The sequence below is a fragment of the Sus scrofa genome, chromosome 10 (assembly GCF_000003025.6).
Source record: "Sus scrofa isolate TJ Tabasco breed Duroc chromosome 10, Sscrofa11.1, whole genome shotgun sequence".
Lineage (NCBI taxonomy): Eukaryota > Metazoa > Chordata > Mammalia > Artiodactyla > Suidae > Sus > Sus scrofa.
In genome coordinates, this window is record NC_010452.4 from 57868065 (window position 1) to 57887879 (window position 19815).

The 19815-nt window shown below is 39.1% G+C and overlaps 1 protein-coding gene across 27 annotated transcripts in view; it reads left to right on the forward strand.

Annotated features, from left to right (window-relative positions):
* CREM (cAMP responsive element modulator) overlaps positions 1 to 19815 on the forward strand; it is a 66088-nt gene that overhangs the window by 38542 nt on the left and 7731 nt on the right. For 9 of the 27 annotated variants that reach the window (XM_013980294.2, XM_003482828.4, XM_005668185.3 and 6 more), the window contains 2 exons: positions 7402 to 7590; positions 17954 to 17989. The exons of 7 other annotated variants lie outside the window; for them this stretch is intronic. In XM_013980294.2, coding sequence (XP_013835748.1) covers positions 7402 to 7590; positions 17954 to 17989 — 225 coding nt within the window. Of the gene's footprint in view, positions 1 to 7401; positions 7591 to 13272; positions 13640 to 13671; positions 14338 to 17953; positions 17990 to 19815 lie in introns of those variants that run through there. 11 more of the 27 variants (XM_013980297.2, XM_013980296.2, XM_005668186.3 and 8 more) reach the window with 5 other exon arrangements.

A 19815-nucleotide genomic window follows, 5' to 3' on the forward strand; every position in this document is an offset into this window, starting at 1 on the left:
AGAACGTGTTGGGCTGAGGATATGTTGAAGCTGGAGATGACGTGGGGAAGGCAGCGCCTGGTCCTGCTGTTTGTTACCTGAACCAGAGTGAGATAGTTCCATGTCTCAGGTTTTAATCTTTGAAGTAGGAATGATGCTAAATTGCCAAACTCCAGAGTTAATGTGAGGACAAAAGGAGATAATGGATTTTAACTGTGGGGGGAAAAGAGACATGCTACTTGTGTGTGTGTGTGTGTGTGTGTGTGTGTGTGGTCTTTTTAGGGCCGCAGGCATGGCATATGGAGGTTCCCAGGCTAGGGGTCGAATTGGAGCTGTAGCCACTGGCCTGTGCCACAGCCACAGCAACATGGGATGCAAGCCAGGTCTGCGACCTACACCAACGGCAACGCTAGATCCCCAACCCACTGAGCAAGGCCAGGGATGGAACCTGTGTCTTCATGGATACTGGTCAGATTTGTTTCTTCTGAGCCACAACGGGAACTCCTGTTTTTAGATTATTTATTTTTAATTTGATATCATGAGCTAGTTGGAGTTAAAAACAAAAGAACTATAAAAGGACTTTGTGAGTCAAAGTTGAAGAAGTAAAAATAAATGTACTCAGGCTTTCTCATAGACAAGTAGTCATTTTTAATAGTTGAAAGTGAGTTATTTGACTGAAGTCGGCCTGATTATTTCAACTTATTTTTTAATCGCAAAAATAAGAAGTGAAAGTTAGCATAGGCTGTTTCCGGAAGTAGGGAAAAGAACTTAAAATAGGCAGGGATTCATTATTGCAACACCAAGAAAGTGAATTTACACTTTTGAAACTTTACTGGAAGTGCAGTTCTTAGTGATTTAGATTTGCTGTATGCTAATTAAGTCATTCTGGTCAAAGGAAATTTGTTCTGGCTCAAGAGAATATTTCTGAAAGATGGTGTTTCAGATGGTCTTGGAATTAGCAAAGAATGTTATTTTCTGCATAGGACATTTAAGACATGCATTAAATGGGAGTGAATTCATTTACATAGGGACAATGTGTGGTTCTTTTATATGCGCTATTGCAGGTATTTAAATGTTTGTAGTTTCTTAATTCATTAAATTTCCTCTAAAGACAGTTGTTGGGTTTTTTTTTAATCCCCCATCTCCTTTACCCAGCCTCTTCCCTTACCAATTAAGGACTATCACCCAAGACTTCAATTTTTTTTTTTTTTTTCCTAAATGTCCCTGCCTCTCTACTTGTGCTACTTTATTTTACTAGGAATCTTTTTTGAGTGGGTCTCTATTAACTCATCTTTCCTGGAGTCTTATACAGTAAAGGTAAGTGGGTCAGTCCTAAATCCACCATTATGAAGAAAGATACTTGTGAGCTTTGTGGACTGCCTGAAGAATTCAGAATGCTCAGGAGACTCAAATGACTAAACACTGATTCCATTTTTTCATTAGGAGGAATTTGCACTATAGGCTTGTGCATTCTAAAGTAAATGCAGTTGCATTTATTACTCTTAGGAGGGACTTTTCTTACCTGCTCCCCAGGTACCTTTCAGAGCAGACTTAGAAGGTATCTAATTGATGGAAATCTGCTTTTTAACCTGAGTGTTGCTGTTCTTGTTTTAAGATGAGGCTGTTTTAGTCTTCTGCTGTATGCACCTCTTGGCTTTCAGGCGTAGGTACTCACAGGTTCTGTTTGTGCTCTTTTTGAATTTCCGTCTAAGAATTCACTGGAAAGATCTGCTGTTCCTTTTTTAAAGTTCACTCAATGAAGTTTTATTTATGAATCTTTTTATTGAAATTTGGAATAAAGATGGTTTTAAATTATAAGTAAATATTTACATGTTTATGTGTTTTGATTAGCTCATTTGTTCAGGTTTGAGATTAACAAGTGAAATCTTTTCATGTAAAATAACATCTGCTCCTTCCTTATTTGAAGGCAGTCTTTTTTTTTTTTTTCCTTTTTTGTCTGTGCCCCTGGCATGTGGAAGTGTCTGGGCCCAGGATCAAACCCTTGCCACAGCAGCAAACCAAGCCACTGCAGTGACAACACCAGACCCTTAACCCACTGTGCCACAGTGGAACTCCCTGCTCCTTCCTTATTTGATCTTGAGGTTTTTTTTTTTCTTTCTTAGTTTTCCATCCTCCTTTTCTTCCTTTTTTATTGATTACACAAGATTTTAAAATATTATTTTTTGAATTAAACTTTTTTTTAACCAAAATTCTTGAATTTTTATTCCATAAGTAGTATTTTCCTTGCTTCAGTGATATTAATAGCCCTAGGAGAGAAGTCATTAATGACACTGAGTAGTAGAAATAGCAGATTTTTTAAACACAGGTTTTCATACCAGAAAGTTTTAAAGAATTTGTTGTTTAGGGAGTTCCCGTCATGGCTCAGAGGGTTAAGAACCTGACTAGTATCCGTGAGGGTAGGTTCAATCCCTGGCCTTGCTCAGTGGGTTAGGGATCTGGCATCGCCACAAGCTACAATGTAGGTTGTAGATGCAGCTTTGATCTGGCGTGGCTGTGGCTGGCAGCTGCAGCTCCTGTTTGCCCAAGCCAGGGAACTTGCGCATGCCACAGGTGCTGCCCTAAAAAGAAAGAAAAAAATGTTTATTGCCCAAACAAGTTAATATGATATCATCCTGGTTACCGTGGTATATGGTAAATTCAGGGTCTGGAGACTGTACCTGGGTTAATACTTATTTGAAACTCAATGTCATGACTATATAACAATGTCTATAAAGACATTTGTGTAACCACTAAAACTAACTTAGTAGAAAAATAATTAACAAATTATACTCTCTCTAGACAAACTCTTTGTTTAATGTAAGGTCCGTGTTGTTCAATATTCAATCTGTGGGTGTAGAGCAACCTACTTAATTATGGGGTATAGCTCATCTGAGACATTAGGTACCTCTCGGAACAACTCAGCAGAGCCTAACCACGTCCCACCACTACTAGCAGGCTTGAATCAATTAATAGTGGACACTGAAGTAGATTTTTTTTTTTTTTTTTGCTTTTTAGGGCCACACCCAAGGCATATGGAAGTTCCCAGGCTAGGGGTCAAAATGGAGCTACAGCTGCCAGCCTACACCACAGCCACAGCAACACTGGATCCCTGACCCACTGAGCGAGGCCAGGGATCGAACTCACATCTTTATGGATTCTAGTCGGATTTGTTTGCACTGTGCCACGAAGGGAACTCCCTGAAATAGAATTTAATTGATTATATAATCTAACTGTTCACTTTTAATTCTATTTATATTATTTCATTAATGTATAATGTTATTAAGGATTACTTGAAAGAGAAAAATAAGTATTCATATGGTCTAAAATAATAAGCCACTTTTACTTCTACTTGAGTTATCAGTATTTATAGACCAGTGTGGACTCTTCATCATGAACAACAAAGTGGCCATAAGTATAAGTTTTGGGGAGTTCCAGTGGGTTACGAACCTGACTAGTATCCATGAGGATGCGGGTTTGATCTCTGGCCTCGCTCAGTGGGTTAAAGATCCCACTTAATGCCAGTGCCACAGCATTGCAGGGAGCTGTGGTGTAGGTCCCGTGTTGCTGTGGCTGTGACATAGGCCGGCTGCTGCAGCTCTGATTCGATCCCTGCCCTGGGAACTTCCAGGTGCTCCATGTGCGCCCGTCGTGGCACGGTGGTTAATGAATCCGACTAGGAACCATGAGGTTGCGGGTTCGATCCCTGGCCTTGCTCAGTGGGTTAAGAATCTGGCGTTTCCATGAGCTGTGGTGTAGGTTGCAGACGCGGCTCGGATCCCACATTGCTGTGACTCTGGTGTAGGCCGGTGGCTACAGCTCTGATTGGACCCCTAGCCTGGGGACCTCCATATGCCGCAGGGGCAGTCCAAGAAATGGCAAAAAAAAAAAAAAAAGACAAAAAAAAAAAAAAAGCTTTTTTTGCCTCAGTTGCATATGTCAGTCCAAGAAAGCATTAATAAGACCTAGGTCCTCCCAGATTAGTAGGAAACATAAAGGTATTCTATTTTCATTGGTTAGTAATGGCTTTGATATGGGCCAGTCAACTTATTTAAAATGATTAGTCAAACATGATGTCTGAGATTTGTTTTGAAATACTCGACACACAAAAAGTTTGGAGTAAGTGAACAGGGAGACTAAATGACAAAATTCTTTCATCTTTTATGTTCACTAGAAATTTTCCATAAATTTAAAAAATTAATAGGTAAAAGGAGATATGACTAAACACATTCAGTTAATTTCATTTTAATTTTTCCTGCTACTTCATGTTGTGTCTCCTGAAATATTATGCTATCCTTGTATATTATGTAACCTAAAAAGTTTCCACCTCACATCTTTTGAATATGCACACATACCCACAAAACCTATTTCTGGTATCCTGAAGCACTGGGAAATCTTATTTATTGTCAGCTGTGGGGTGACATTTTGAATGAGAAGGTCCTCTGTTGTTTGATAATGCCCAAATCAAGAGTGCCTTGGGTACAAAAAATGAAAGTTAGGTTAAAGACCAAACTCATCAGTAGGAACTTTTTCTCCCTAGACCCAGCTTCTGTGTGCATGTGCATGGTGTGTATGTGTGTTTTGTTTTCCACACCAGAAATAAACTTAGGAGTTTCCGTCGTGGCTCAGAAGTAATGAACCTGACATTGCTGTGGCTGCGGCATAGGCCAGCAGCTCCAGATCCGATTCCACCCCTGGCCTGGGAACTTCCGTATGCCGCAGGTACAGCCCTTAAAAGAAGACAAATAAATAAATAATAAGAGGAACAGATTCTTGGATATATCAGCTTTTCAGAGTATAAAAGCAAAAATGTTTGGTTGGAAATATGGGGAAATACTGGAAAAAAAAAAAAAGGGATCTTTATTTCATGGTTCTTATCCCTAGAAGCAACTACTCTCCCCTCCGATTTTTTTAACTAATCCAAAAACTTGATAGTTGTGTTGTCAATATTGGAAAATTAAGGTTTGGGGTTTTTTTGTTTGTTTTAGGAAACAGAAAAAGTAGCCTTAGTGGCCAGGAAAAGAGGGGACACAACAGGCTAGTACCTCAAGGACTGTGCCCTGGAAAATAATTTATAGTTTAAAACCATTCTTCATTTAACTCTTCTAGATTAACATGCGGCTTAAGTTGTTTTTATATATTCCGTCTTGAAGAAATGCTAGCCATGCATTCATTGTATTTACTGAGTGCCTGCTATCTGCTAGGCTTTGTGCTTCTTAACATTGCGGTTCCACTGCCTATGTCTTTCTGTTTTTTTTAGTTTTTTAATTTGTTTTGTCTTTTTAGGGCGGCACCAGTGGCATATGGAGGTTCCCAGGCTAGGGGTCCAATTGGAGCTGTAGCCACCGGCCTACACCACAGCCACAGCAACACCAGATCCTAGCCGAGTCTGCAACCTACATCACAGCTCACAGTGACGCTGGATCCTGAACCCACTGATCGAGGCCAGGGATCGAACCTGCATCCTCATGGATCCTAGTCAGGTTCGTTAACCGATGAGCCAGGACAGGAACTCCCTATGTCTTTCTAAAGCACTATTTCTGTGACATCAAACTTTCGACTTGAAGATAGGCACTCAAATAATATGATAACATGAAATTCCTTCATGTCCAGCCTTGAAGATCCAAGGAAGCAATATCCCCTCTTCTTCAGATTTCTCTCAAACCCTCTTATTATTAAGGGGTGAGTCCTGAGACCCTTGAAATATTTAGAGAATCATGGTGAAATCTTATTTTTAAAATGTGTGCAAAGAATATAACGCTCAAGATGAGCCAGACAAAGTGGGATTACCTCAGAGTTTCTCAACCGCTGTGCTATTGACATTTGGTAACTTATTCTTCAGTTTCTGTCAATCATATAGCAGCCTGCCAACGAACTAGAATCAGATGGTGCCTCTGTGTTGAAATCCTTTTAAAAATGTTAACCCATCTTGCTGTAATGACCCCAGATCCTTAGGTCAAAGAACTGGAGATTTGTTGTTATTGTTATTCTTTCCAATAGTTGTGACAGGTTTATTCGATCATCACTTAAGTGGTCCTTTGCTTAAGTACTGTTACAAAGTTAGGGAGTGACTCAGAAATATTCAGAATATACTTTAGACGCTACTACGCGATTCCTGTAAGGCATTTACATTGATTTATAGATGTTGTGTTATTCTGATTATGTGTTATTTTTATCTCCATTGTAAAGTCTAGTTAGCTATTTTATATGTTTTTTTTTTTTTTTAGGAATAGTCCTTGGTTCCACTTAATCTCTAGTATTTAAACTAAAACATACTATAACTTTATGTTAAAGTATATAGAACTCCCAGACATTTAACACACTACCTATTTGTCTATTAGAGTGAAATTTTAAAACATTAACATTCGATCAATTATTCTTTTGAAACTTTCTGTTAATATATAAACTTTTAAACATGACTGGCAAGTCTCAGTGTTTAAAGGCAGTCCACCTAATATTTGTTACCATTAGCTACAGCTATTCAAGACATTTTGTGGAGGTCAATACTGTAGCACAAATTCTTTCAATACAGTTACCTTTTAGGGTTCTTTCCAACCTAATATTTTATATTTCAGAGTTCTCCTGGCATAGTCAAAATGATAAAGGTTACAGTTTTGTAGACTTGAGCTTCGAAACATACATGTTAATCATATACATATGTATTCCATTGAAAGCTACTTTCTTTTGATGATAAATTAGACAAGTAGCTGAATGAAGGTACAAATTCATTATGGTTATAATCCTCAATGGAAGCTAACTGACCATTTATTAAATAATAGAATAATGTTTATACCTAAAGATAGATGAAAGAATGGAAAAATTTTAAAAATGGACTTTCTCCCTGTCTACATCTTCATTCTTCCTCGTAAATAATTAAGTTGGATGGATGCCAGGGAGAAGGACAACTCCATGAGTTTTTGGGGTTTTTTTTTGGTTTGTTTGTTTTCACTTTAGGGCTGCATCTGCCGGCATATGGAAATTCCCAGGCTAGGGGTCAAATCAGAGCTGCAGCTGCCAGCCTATATCACAGCTGTAGTAATGTGGGATCTGAGCTGCATTTGCAACCTACACCGAAACTTGCAGCAATGCCATATCCTTAACCCACTGAGTGAGGCCGGGGATCGAACCTGCATCCTCACGGATACTAGTCGGCTTCTTAACCTGGTGAGCCACAATGGGAAATCCCATGAGTTTTATGTATTTGAGCAGTTCTGAAACATAAGGTATTTTCAAGTGTTTTGAGCTTTTTCAGAGTGTTGTCCAATGAAAGGAGGATATCTTTATCCATTCTGCCTAGAGAACTAAGAGTAACTTGAGAGTGAGAAGCTTTGGTCATTAAATAGATCCAAAGTATATTCTTCCAATGTGGGATTATTAAAAATGAATCTTGAAATTCTCTAATATTTCTTTTCTTTTTCTGTTAAGTTGCTATAGCCCAAGGTGGAACAATCCAGATTTCTAACCCAGGATCTGATGGTGTTCAGGGACTGCAGGCATTAACAATGACAAATTCAGGAGCTCCTCCGCCAGGTGCTACAATTGTACAGTACGCAGCACAGTCAGCTGATGGCACACAGCAGTTCTTTGTCCCAGGCAGCCAGGTGGTGGTTCAAGGTATATGTCATTCATCTAATGCATTTAGAATATCTGTGGGTTATGATAGCTCACCATTTAGTGGTGATTTCATAGTTTTCTGAAATATACAGGTGGTAGATTTTTTTGGTTGGGGGAGAGGGAGCACTTTAAAAGGTTTAGAGGAGAAATATTGTAGTATATTAAACAAGTTAAATTATACAATTTTCAATTTTTAGCAGGTTTTATTAGATTTAATGAAATGCTAAATTCAGGGTAACATAATGGGAAAAAGAAATTGGAAACATGAAGTTTTTAATTAAGAAAATATTCTTCATTTGGGGATTATAAATGTACTGAATATGTTTTTAGTATCTAGTCTAGGAAGATGTAAGTATCCAGTCCACGAGACACTGAATTTGGGTTTTCTCCCCGCTTGTTACACTCAGGCTTGCTTTCTAGACCTCACCTTTCAAAACAAATGTTGATTTTTGTTTTTCTTTTGACCATCCTTAGTATATTTGAATTCTAAGGTATCTGTTCTACCTCTTATGGAAGCTGAGGGTAGTGAAATAAAGCAGTTGGGATGTAGCCCTCAGCTTTTAGGGTAACCTAAGATTTCAGCTAAAAGTGAGTAACACATTATTTTGATTTCATTCAGTTGTACTCAAATAACTATAATGTGTTGAATACAACTTGCAAAAATTCGGTGTTTCAGTGTAACTGTATTCCCCTTGGTGCATTTACACAAATTTTAAGGGGAGTAATATCAGTTCTTTTAGTATGAGTGTCTTGCAAGTATTGAAAAAAGCAGATTTTAATTGATGAGTCTCTTGATAATTAGTTTTATTTACTTAGGTATTTGGGGGGCTAATATGGATTATGATGAAAGTGTATGAAGAGCTAAAGTAGTGACATTTATGAAGTTAAAAACAAATTCACAGTATTTTCTTTTAGATATAAAATTAAAGCACTCATTCTTTTTCCCTGGTACTCATGAACCCTATTTGTCTAAAGGAATAATCATAAAGAATGCTTATTTCTTCTAATTATATCTTTGTTATGTGGAACATCCACTTAAAACTTGATACTTTAAGAAGAAGAGAGTTTTTTTTTTTTAATGTTTTGTGTTTTACATCAATAATACACACATAGATTTTTCTACTTTGGGGACTTTAAGAACTCTTTTTCTTCCGTAAGTCGCAAAGCTATTTGTCTGCATTGATTCTGTTAGCTTTATAGTTTTACCTTTCACATTATGTCTTTAATCTACCTGTGGCCCAGCTCTGGGCATAGCTTTGGGTGGGAACCCATTTTTACTTTTTCTCTGTGTATGGCACTAGTTTTCCCCACTAACAGTTTGTCCTTTGCCCATTGATTTATGGGCAGTCTTAATTGTGCAGTACGTAGGTCTCCCGCAGACCCGATCTGCCTCGGCACCCTTTGTTCTGCCTTGCCAGAGCCACACTGGTTTTGTTGTCACAGAACAAGTGCCCTTTTTTTGTCTTCTAACTTTTTTTTTTTAGCGTTTTTTAGCTTTTGTGAACCATTGTTTTTCATATGCATTTGGAATAAGTTTGAGTTCCAAGTAATTATAATAATAAAACCAGTGATGAGATTACATTTAATTTATAGATTAATTTAGGAAGAACTGAAATCTTAGTATAAATGACACCTAACATTATTAGTTTCAAGTGTACAACGTAACGACTCGGCATTTGTATGAATCACAGTAAGTGATCACGACAGTGAGTCTAGTTAACATCCTTAACCATATATAGTTATCGTCTTTTTTTTTTTTTTTCCTTGTGTTGAGGACTTTTTAAGTTCTACTCTCTTAGCATGTTTCACATATGTACCTGCAAGCACCATGTTAGACATCACATCTCCAGGACTGACTGATGCTACAACTGCAAGTTTGTACCTTTTGACCTGCTTCACCCATTTCGCCCACCCCCACTCCCCGTCTCTGGCAACCACCAGTCTGTTCTCTGTGCCTCTAAGTTTGGGTTTGTTTGTTTAGATTCCACATTTAAGTGAGATCATTCAGTATTTGTCCTTGTCGGACTTATTTCACTTAGCGCAATGCTGGCTTCAGGGTCCATCTGTGTTGTCACAAAGGGCAGAATTTCTTTATTGAGAGCAGAATAAAATTACATTGTGTGTATATATACCACTATATATGCTCTATATATCACATATGGTGTATATTTATATATGTAATATATATGCTATAATATAATGTAATATATGCTATAATATATATACACACATAAACTATAACATACATGTATCTCTTATGTAATGTATATACTATAATATAGGTGCACATATATTATGTAACGTATATACTGTTATATATATTGCACACCACATATTCTTTATCCATTTGTCTGTTAATTGTTTACATGTCTTGGCTATTGTAAATATTGCTGCAGTGAACATGAGGGTATAGACATCTTTTTGAGTTGCCGTTTTTATTTTCTTCAGATGAATACCCAGAAATAAGATTGCTTGATCATATGGCAGTTCTACTTTTAGTTTCTGAGGCCCCTCCATGCTCTTTTCCATGGTGGTGGCACCAGTTTATGTTCCTACCCACAGAGCACAGAATGTCTTACACATTCAGATTTAACTTCTTTTATGTTTAAAATTTTCTCCATGGGGGTCTCACATTCTTTAATTAGTTCTTAAATGTTTGATGGTTTTTTGTTTGTTTGTTTTGCTATTGTGAGTGGTAGCTTTCTGTTACTTTTTTCTAGTTGTTGCTGCTGGTATAGAGAAATACTGATTTTTAATTACCATTTACCAATGAACCTTGCTAAACTCTAATTCTAATAATATGCTGATTCTTGGTGAATCTCCCTGTGATGCTCCGTGAATGTTTATATCCAACACAAGTAAGATGTTTGTATTTTTCCCTTCCAGTCTTTATTCCTCTTGTTCTTTCTCCTTGCCTGGTCTTTTCCTTTTCTCTTCTTTTTTTTGCTTTTTAGGGCCATGTCCACAGCGTATGGAGGTTCCCAGGCTAGGGGTCCAATCAGAGCTACAACGGCCGGCCTACACCACAGCCACAGCAATGGTTGGATCCTTGACCCACTGAGCGAGGCCAGGGATCAGACCCACAACCTCATGGTTCCTAGTCGGATTTGTTTCCACTTCGCCACAATGGGAACTCCTTCTCCTTTTCCTTTTTTAAAATAATGCTGGTCAGGGGTTCTAGTAAATCTTTGTAAACATAGTGAGGTCCGTGAGCATTCTTGGCTTTCTGTCCATCATCCACCTTGTCATCGCCTTGAAAGGTCACAGCCTTTTCTCTCTGAGTCTCAGCCCTCATCTTGGTCGATCCCTCCGCAGTACTTAGCACGACTGACTCCTCCTCCCTGACCTTCGGGGATACTCCTGACCCTCTTCCAGCCTCCTCTGCCCAGCTTGGAGCTGCTGGTGCTTGGTGCTCAGCTGCGGCCGGGGCCCTCTTCTACCTGGCTTGAGGGCTCATCCCTGCCCATGGCACACATCCATTTTTCCCTCCCCAATTCTCCATTTGTTCTCTGTTTCAGTAACGAAGCATCCTGCTGCTTCAAGCCAGAAACCTGGGTGTCACTGTCTCTCTCCCTCCCCTTCTCCAGCCATTCCTCTTCACTCCTCTCCACTCCGATTGTCACAGTCCTTCTGCTCTCATCCCTCTGACCTGCGTTACTGAGACCCCTACCCTGCAGGTGGCTGCCCTGAAGCTGGTAGCTGTGGAACAGGGTCCTGATTTTCCTAATCATGCCAGAAACAGCGGCTCCTGTTTTGGCCTGGTCTTTTGGCAATTTCTCCTGAAAGTTTAGCTAGGCTCCCTTTTTTCACCCCTGCCAGTGATTCCAGGAGCTACTAATATTTCTTAAAAACAAAAGTCTCTGCCTCCAGCATTTCCCTTTCTCCACTCTGCTCTCACTTCTGTAGTTCAGGGTGATGTTTCTAAAATATGCGTGTAATTGTGTCAGCCTCCTGCCAAAAACCTGTAGTGAGTGCCTGTTCTCGTTAGTCAAAGTCAGAATCCCTAACCAAGCCCATGCCCAGCTTGATCCAGGCCTTACTTCCCTTCCTAGGAAAGGAACTTCTCCCTCTCTGGGCTGAATTTCTTTCATTTCCTGTAATGAGCCCCCCCCTCCCTCCAAGGGCCCTCAAACACCAAGCCATTTGCCCTGCTGGGAACACTTGCCCAGTCTTGCACATTATTCAGGTTTCACATGGGATAGCACTTCCCTAGAAAGCCTTCCCGCACCTTCCAAATCTGGCTTGTATGACCTCTTCCCCCTGCACCCGCTGAGGGCACGGATCCCCCTCTCCCCTCTTTACATGACTCTCTGTGTCCTGCCCACAAGGTGACTTCTGTTCGGATACGGATCTAAGGTCCCTAGCACAGTCCCTTGGCATATGATAAATGTTCGATAACCGTTTACTGAATGAAAGTGAAATACTCTTCCTCTGTGAAAATGTTACTAGTCCTATGTGCTGATTAACCAAGTTTATCTGACCCAGGGGATTTATTAAAACCTTACCAAGAGCAGTAGTCAGCCAAGCAACCAACCTCCCTTCTTTCCTTCCTTTCTCTACCCATTTTTTACACTAATATCTTTAGAGAACCTACGTGCCAATTTCAAGAAATGTTGAGCTTAAAATCAGTTTGAACTTTCTCACATTTGACATAAAGTTGACTAGTCCTCTTGGAACCAAGGCCTTAGATGTGGCGGGGATGGAAAAGAGACCCTCGTGGACTCTTAAGTGGTCTGCAGACTTCTTTACTCAACCAGGATGTCTTCAGTTTATGTGCTCTGGAGAGGTACTAGAACCCTTGATGTCTCACCTCCTAAGCGTCTGAGTGTAAAGTCCTTGTCTCACTAGGGGTGCTGAGCTGAATAAGGCAAACACGTGGAATGCTCTTTCATTGCCGTTCGATCGCGCTGAATCTCATCTTACAGGGAATGGGCTTTGTAAACTCACCAATAAAGATAAAAGGTCAATAACATGTCACTTATTTTTGTGCAGTAGAGATGCAGATCATTTTCCCCCTGAGCTATGGATGGTCTGGTACATTGTTGAACTTGGGCTGGTCTTTTGTCCAACTTCATAATCATTAAATTTCCAGTAGTGATCCAATGCTTCATGTGCAGAACCTTCATTAAGTGATCAAGTGAAAGTGGACATGTGTTTTATTATTTTATTTCATTTTATTTTATTTTTTTGGACATGTTTTTTAAATGCACATTTAATAATTGTGATTTATTAATTTTTTTTTAAATCACAAAATTCTTTTCAAGGGATTTAAATTCAGTAAAATGGTGTATTAGATTGAGCCACATGCAGTTGTGGTCTCTGTGGGCTGAAAAGGTTGAATATTAGCTAATTCATATGGTTCAATATAATTTTTATGGAAGAATGCTATATAATACTTGCTACTTTTGGCACAGTGGATTTTTAGAATTTCAGCGTCTACTCCTTTCAAGTGAAATCAACAAATTCTGTGTCATCTTAGGAAAAGTTGGATTTTATGGTGTTGTAGCAAATAAAAATGTTAAGTGAACTAAAGTGGCTGGATATTCTTGGCGAATTTAGAAGTATCTGTGAAATAACAGTTCTTTGCGTTTCACAGTGTATCTCTGGGCTGACTGTCAGATTTTTTTTTTTTTCATCCTATGAAAAACATAGGGTTTTATGCCCACTCTGTTTACTTAGAAATCTTGGACAGAACAATAAAAATAAATAAACAAAAGTAGCCCCTTGAGAAATAGCCATGTAACTTTTAATGCTAATGAGTTGTTTTTTTGCCAGAGCCCAACTCAATTTTTATGTAAAACTGAGAAACAAGAGCACTGAGATGGTTTATTACAGGACGGGTTTTTAGAGGGTTTGGTTTCAGTGAGCTCGCCTGTGACAAAGCAAATTGATGGCAGTGATAGGCTAGTGATGTCACTGTGATGTCAGTACTCCTGCTTACCCTGCACATGCTTGCTGGTTTGGAACACTTTATGTGGACCTGTGATAGAGGAAGCAAGACAGTTCTGTATGCAGAAGCCCGTCATGGCTGTAACTGGAGATGAAACAGGTAAGAATTTTAAAGAGGGATTTAAATTCTGCAGATTTTTTTTTTTTTTTTTGAAGCTTAGAAGAATTATTTAGGGGCCTCTGAGTGTTTCAAAAAGTATTAATTTTCTAGTAGCCGAGGAGTAAGAAGTTTCCTCTAATGTGTAACCGTATGTACTCGGAACTCTGTGAAGGCATCTGAGCATAATTGCTTCTTTGCTCAGCACTGTGCTGCTTCCTTGACCAAGGCGGTAAGCCTTTCTGTCTCCATTTGCTCTGCTAAAATAAGCTGTTGATTCATCTGCAACCTGTTGCAGATCCAGTGCAGCTTCAAGTTAAGCACGCATTCTGTTCGAGTTGTAAAAAAGTAAGCTTCCGATTTTATTGCTGCGTTCAGATGTAACTGCAAAACAGAATAGGAAACCCAGCGCGTCACGGGTGTTTGTGAGCCTGCCGTTCCTTCCGTCCTGTTTAAAATGGTCTGTTTCTCAGCTAACCGGGTTCAAAGGGCCCACGTCATTACATTTCCTGGAATCGGTTCGGCAGGGAGTGGAAAGTTAAACTGCAGGCGAGCTGCACACTGACGTCAGCCCGAGTCACGCTGCGATTGAGTCAGTTCTTTCCGCTCGGCCGCGCGCAGGTGGGGGCTGCCACCCTCTCCGACTGCGCCTTAGACCCCTAGCAGGTCCCCGTAAGCCTCGCCTTAACGATTCTGCCGAGGTAAGTGTGTGTGCCTGGCGGGGGCCCGAGGGGCCTGCGCGGGTGCCTGGGGATGGAGCGCCCGCTAGCGCCAGGTCAGGGGAGTGTTCGTCTTTGAGTTCCCGCCCCACCTGCAGTTCCGTCCGGGGGTGTTGCCAGTTACAGGTAATGCTTGTGACTTAGGTACTTGCAGCTGAGTGCCTTCGGACTGCTAGCCGGGCCCTGAGTTTGCAGTTGAATTCCCGAGGCCTGGGTGCCTGTACTTCACCACACCGTAGCAGCACACTTAGTGGGTCTCTTCCTGGGTAGGAACATTCCATTGTCTTGAGCAAGCGAAGCCTGTGTTCAGTTGTTTTTCTCAAAGAAGTTTTTGTGAAGTTTTAGAGGTGCAGAAGATGGCAGAAGCCCTCAAGTGACAGATCTGTTGTAAGATGTAGATGGGCTTAAAGGGAAATTTCAACCACTGCATGTCATAGGCGTCTTTGAACCAAAAGGCATTTTTGTGCATACATTTATTTCCTAAAATTTATTAGTTTATATTTTTCTTTACTAAGCCTTTAATTCTAATTCTCATGTCCAAATATGAGAGAGAATCATAACAAAAGATAAAATTAAATGATTCGAAAAGACAGAGAAAAAATTTAAATAGGTTTTTAAGTTTTTCCATAAAATTTTAACCATTGCTTATAAATAAGTGAACAATTTTATACATTTATGTTTCCAGAGTGAACATTCTATCCTTGAAAAGGCTTTTTTCACACTTTTACCCGTAACGCTTAAACATGATTTACCTGTTCCAGTTTAACATTTTCAAAATGCTGAAATTAAAAAATGTCAGACTTTTTCCATAAGACCTCATTGTACTTTTTGAAATTATTATTTTTGGAAAGCTGGTCGGTTCTCACAGAATCAGTTCTATTTAAAATGCTATTTGAAAATGAACAGCATATTTTCGTTGCTTTTTCGAGGAGCCCAAAGAGCATTTAAGGGGCCTTTTTTGAAGGTGTAGTAGAGCAGCTTTGGGGCCCACCTCTGGGATCTCCCCCAACGCCCCCCAACCCCCTTTGTGGATTGAGCTAATCCATGATGAGGCCGTAGAGTTTGTCGTGTGTAAAACAAGCATGTTTACATAAAACATTTCAAAAACAGTACTTATATTTACTCTATGTGATGTACTCATACTTTTCTATTTTTTAAATGCTGTTTTTGACCTATGAAATTGGTTTTATGACTTGCTCAGTGTTTACAACTTAAGAGTTTGAAAACTGCTCTAGACCAAAATTAGGCTCCAAAATAATGACTGGTCTGGGAAAAGTTTAAAGAGCATGTGCTTATAGGATCATAGAATCTTATGTGAAAGTTAATATTGATAGTTGATCATTTATATCATTGAGTCCTTTGGATATAGTTTAAATTTATGTTAGAACTAAGTTTGGGGTTTATTTATAAGCTGATTATGTTTAGGAGCCTAACTCTGTATCTTTTAGCCTCCAAGTCTAAAAAACTCTAATGAATGGTAGTCAGCCTGGATTTCTGAATTGTTAAAAAAACAAATGTTATAACTTATTCAAATTTGGAGAATGGTATCTTAGTTAATATTTCAGGCATGAGAATAAGGATACATTTCACCTCTGTGAAAGGAGGATTCTGGGAAGTTTTTTGTTCAGAAATTTTCTAATAAAAGAATAGTTTGGATCAGGTCCGTAACAGCTTGTTCAAGTTGGTAGCACAGCAAGTTATAATCATGTTGGAAGTGAAAATCCCAAGTCACTCATTTGCCTTAAGTTTCCGTAAACCTCCAAACCTGTGTGGAAGGTTATACTGAAATGGCCATTATGTTATTTCCCCACTATTTTTGAAAATTTTCTAATGAAATATAATTTGGGATAATAGTTTTGTCTTGTCCAGTTTTATTTGCCTTTGTGAACATATTGCCTAATAAAATAATTATGATGGCACTTTGCATTTATGCAAACTTTAAACTTTTTAAAATCACTTAACTTTACAAATAAGCATAAATACAAATGTGGCGAATGCAATCAAAGAAGCTGTCCAATGGTCAGAGACCCACAGGAAGCTGGGAATGTGGGTTAAAGGATCAGGAAAGTCCTCAGGAGGAAGCCACATACTTCCCATGCATTCTCACTGAGACACTCAGTCCAGATATTGTTACACTCATTTGCATATCACTGAACACAGCCCAGAGTGGGTAAAGGCTCTTCTAGCTCACAAAGCTAGCAAGTAGGAGTTTGGGATTTTCCGACTCCTTGCCTGGTTCTGTTCACACCATATCACCCTGGTCCTCAAAATCCACCTGCCACTGATAAATTAATGCTACTGTTAGCTAAGTTATAATGGCATACTATACACTGCTTCTAAAACATGCAAAATAAAGTTGGCATCATATTGTCAAAATGGATTTTTCTCTAGAATATTTATTATTACTGTCGTAGGCCAATTTATTAGATAAAACTTTAAATTTCAATATGCATAATTTCGTCTTTTACGTAGGCTTTTTTTTTTTTTACTTTAAGATTTTCACTTAATAAACAACTCAGCAAGGTCTCTTACGTGTAACTTAAAATAAAAAATGTGTACTGGCTTAATTCTCCATGTTCTATGTGTTATATAGTAATTGTAACAAATTCGAAAATGTTCAGTGCTTAGTTACATTTACATAGGATTCGGTTTTCCTCGAAAAAGTGAAGCAGTGGAGGAGGGAGAGTTTTTGACAATGTGAGACACCAGGCAGGACAAGCCTGCTTTGGGCATTATGAGTACTGATGTGGTGGCGGGGAGAGAGGGGACCAAAAAAAAAGAGAGGTCTGTGGATCACTGGAGCCAGGGGAAGAAGCCTGTGGTCACAAGTGCGACTCCTAAGTCACCTCATTGCTCGTGATTTCAAGGTGTTTGGGATTAGCCACACATAGCAAAATGACATATGAAGGTAGGAGCTGCACATATAAACATGTTTTTATTCAGCTAATGTGCTCAGTGCTATAGAGATCTCAGTAAACAAACAGGTAAAATCACCATCATTTGGGGTGTTGATAAATTGTTTCATTTTGGAAGCTATCCAGACAGGCGTTTCTTATTTCTCATTTCTTTTTTGTTTGTTTGTCTGGAAGAAACCAACACCTCTTTGACTGGCGAGGTTTTTGGTTTTCTTATTACCAGTCTGATGAGATTGTATCATTTGTTTATTTGTGATTCTCCACCTTCGAGGTTCTCTTCTAAATGATCATGCACATTAAAAAGGACATTTTATATTAGCTTTTAATCATTTATTCTCTAAGGGGATATCATAAAATAGAGTAGAAATTATAAAAGTTTTTTAAGAGGCATATTTGTAAACATAAGGAATAAGAGCCATATGTTTCAGTCATTCTATTACCCAGGTTTGTTAGAAGGGAAACTCCAGGGGAAAATATATTTGTGGTGGTTATATGCCTTTTAACTAATATACAGAATAAGCATAATTTGGAACATTGTCTTTCAGAGCTTAAGGAAGGGAAGAGGAAGGGAACTAACATTTGCTGAAAGCCTACCATGTGCCAGGCACTGTGCTAGACACTTTGACATACATTACAGGGTTTATTGTGAGTATTAAATCAGATCATGTGTCCCCATTTTACAGATGAGGAAACTGAACTTGCCCCAAGTCACATGGCTGGTAAGTGGCAGAGCTGGACTAGGACCCAGAGTCCAAACCCCATGCTTTTTCTGTGTACCGTGTATAAAGCTTACAAAGAGAGGTATGAAGTTACTGACCAGAATTGAGAGTTCTAGGAATTTTCTTTCTGATGAAATATTTATCCTAAACCTAAGTTTGTTTTTGTTTTTTTTTCATGCCAGGAGCTAGATGGTTGGAAACACACTATAATTTGAGATTCTCTGCTTCTAAAATGCCAGGTTGGATGACTAGTATCTAAGGGAAGACGTAAGAAATAATGCCTTTTGGGAGTTCCCACTGTGGTTCAGCAGTATCTGACCAGTATCCATGAGGTCTTGAGCAGTGGGTTAAGGATCCTTGAGCTGTGATGTAGGTCACAGATGCAGCTTGGATCTGGTGTGGCTGTGGCTGTGGTGTAGGCTGGCAGCTACAGCTCCGATTCAACCCCTAGCTTGGGAACTTCCATATGCCTCAGGTGTGACCCTAAAAAAGCCAAAAAAAGAAAAAAGTAAAGAATGCCTTTTACCAAGAAAGGCCGCTTTGAATAAATACATGACATTTTATACGGCTTTCCATGGCTTAGTGTTAAAGATTTAGCTTAGCTATGATTATAATAACTAATTATAACCTTATAATAATAAGACTGCTTATTTTAAATATTCTAAATGACAGTGGGATTTTTGCAAAAAGCTAGGGAGTTCAAACATTTACTTTGTGGTGCACATGTAAACTCACCAAGCACCCAATTTGTGCCAAGGACTGTGCTCGACTCTAGAAGGTACCAAGGTAAAAAAGACATCCCTGACTTGTCTTTAAAGTTTACCCCCTTAGAATAAAATTAGTGTATAAATGTCTTTTTCTTATCTTTATTAAATCTTTTTTTTTTTTTTTTTTTTTTTTTTTTTGGTCTTTTTGCTATTTCTTGGGCCGCTCCTGTGGCATATGGAGGTTCCCAGGCTAGGGGTCTAATCGGAGCTGTAGCCACCGGCCTACGCCAGAGCCACAGCAACGCGGGATCCGAGCCGCGTCTGCAACCTCCACCACAGCTCACGGCAACGCCGGATCGTTAACCCACTGAGCAAGGGCAGGGACCGAACCCGCAACCTCATGGTTCCTAGTCGGATTCGTTAACCACTGCGCCACGACGGGAACTCCCTATCTTTATTAAATCTTGAGTTTAAAACCCCCACTGATGACCCATTTATTTTCAGAAATAATTTTGTGCAATGAAATTCTGGAATAAAAAATAATTCGACCTACTTAGTAGCTGGAACAGGAATTGGCCTTTAGAAGAGTACGGGGATGAGAGTATGTCATCAAGGAATGTAGTAGGATTCTTTGAACTGTGATCCTTGGTAATCTAACTGGTTTAAATCACCATTGAATCCACTGGAACTCTGTGTACCTTGTTTCAAAAACAAAACTTTATGACATTTGGATTTCATCAAAACAAGAGAATCTCTGTGCCCATATCTTATTCATATGTTTACTAATAAGATCATATTCAAATAGATGGGATTCATCCTTTGATACTCATTCAGTGACCATTCGAGATGTACCATTATATAGATTCTTTGGGGTATTACAGAAATTTATGCTAATTCCTCCTCATTTATACTGACTCCTATTTCTGGCTTGAACTAATGAGCTCGAATCTAATTTTTGTTGAAGGAGACAAAATGAATATAAACCGTGTCTGAAGACACCCAGCCTAATGAAACTCAGTCTGTCAGCTAACATCCCATAACCAATAGAGCCAAATATATCGTTCCTTTCCAAGTTATCATTTTAAAGCGATATTTTCCCCCTCAGCTGTTGCTCAAAAT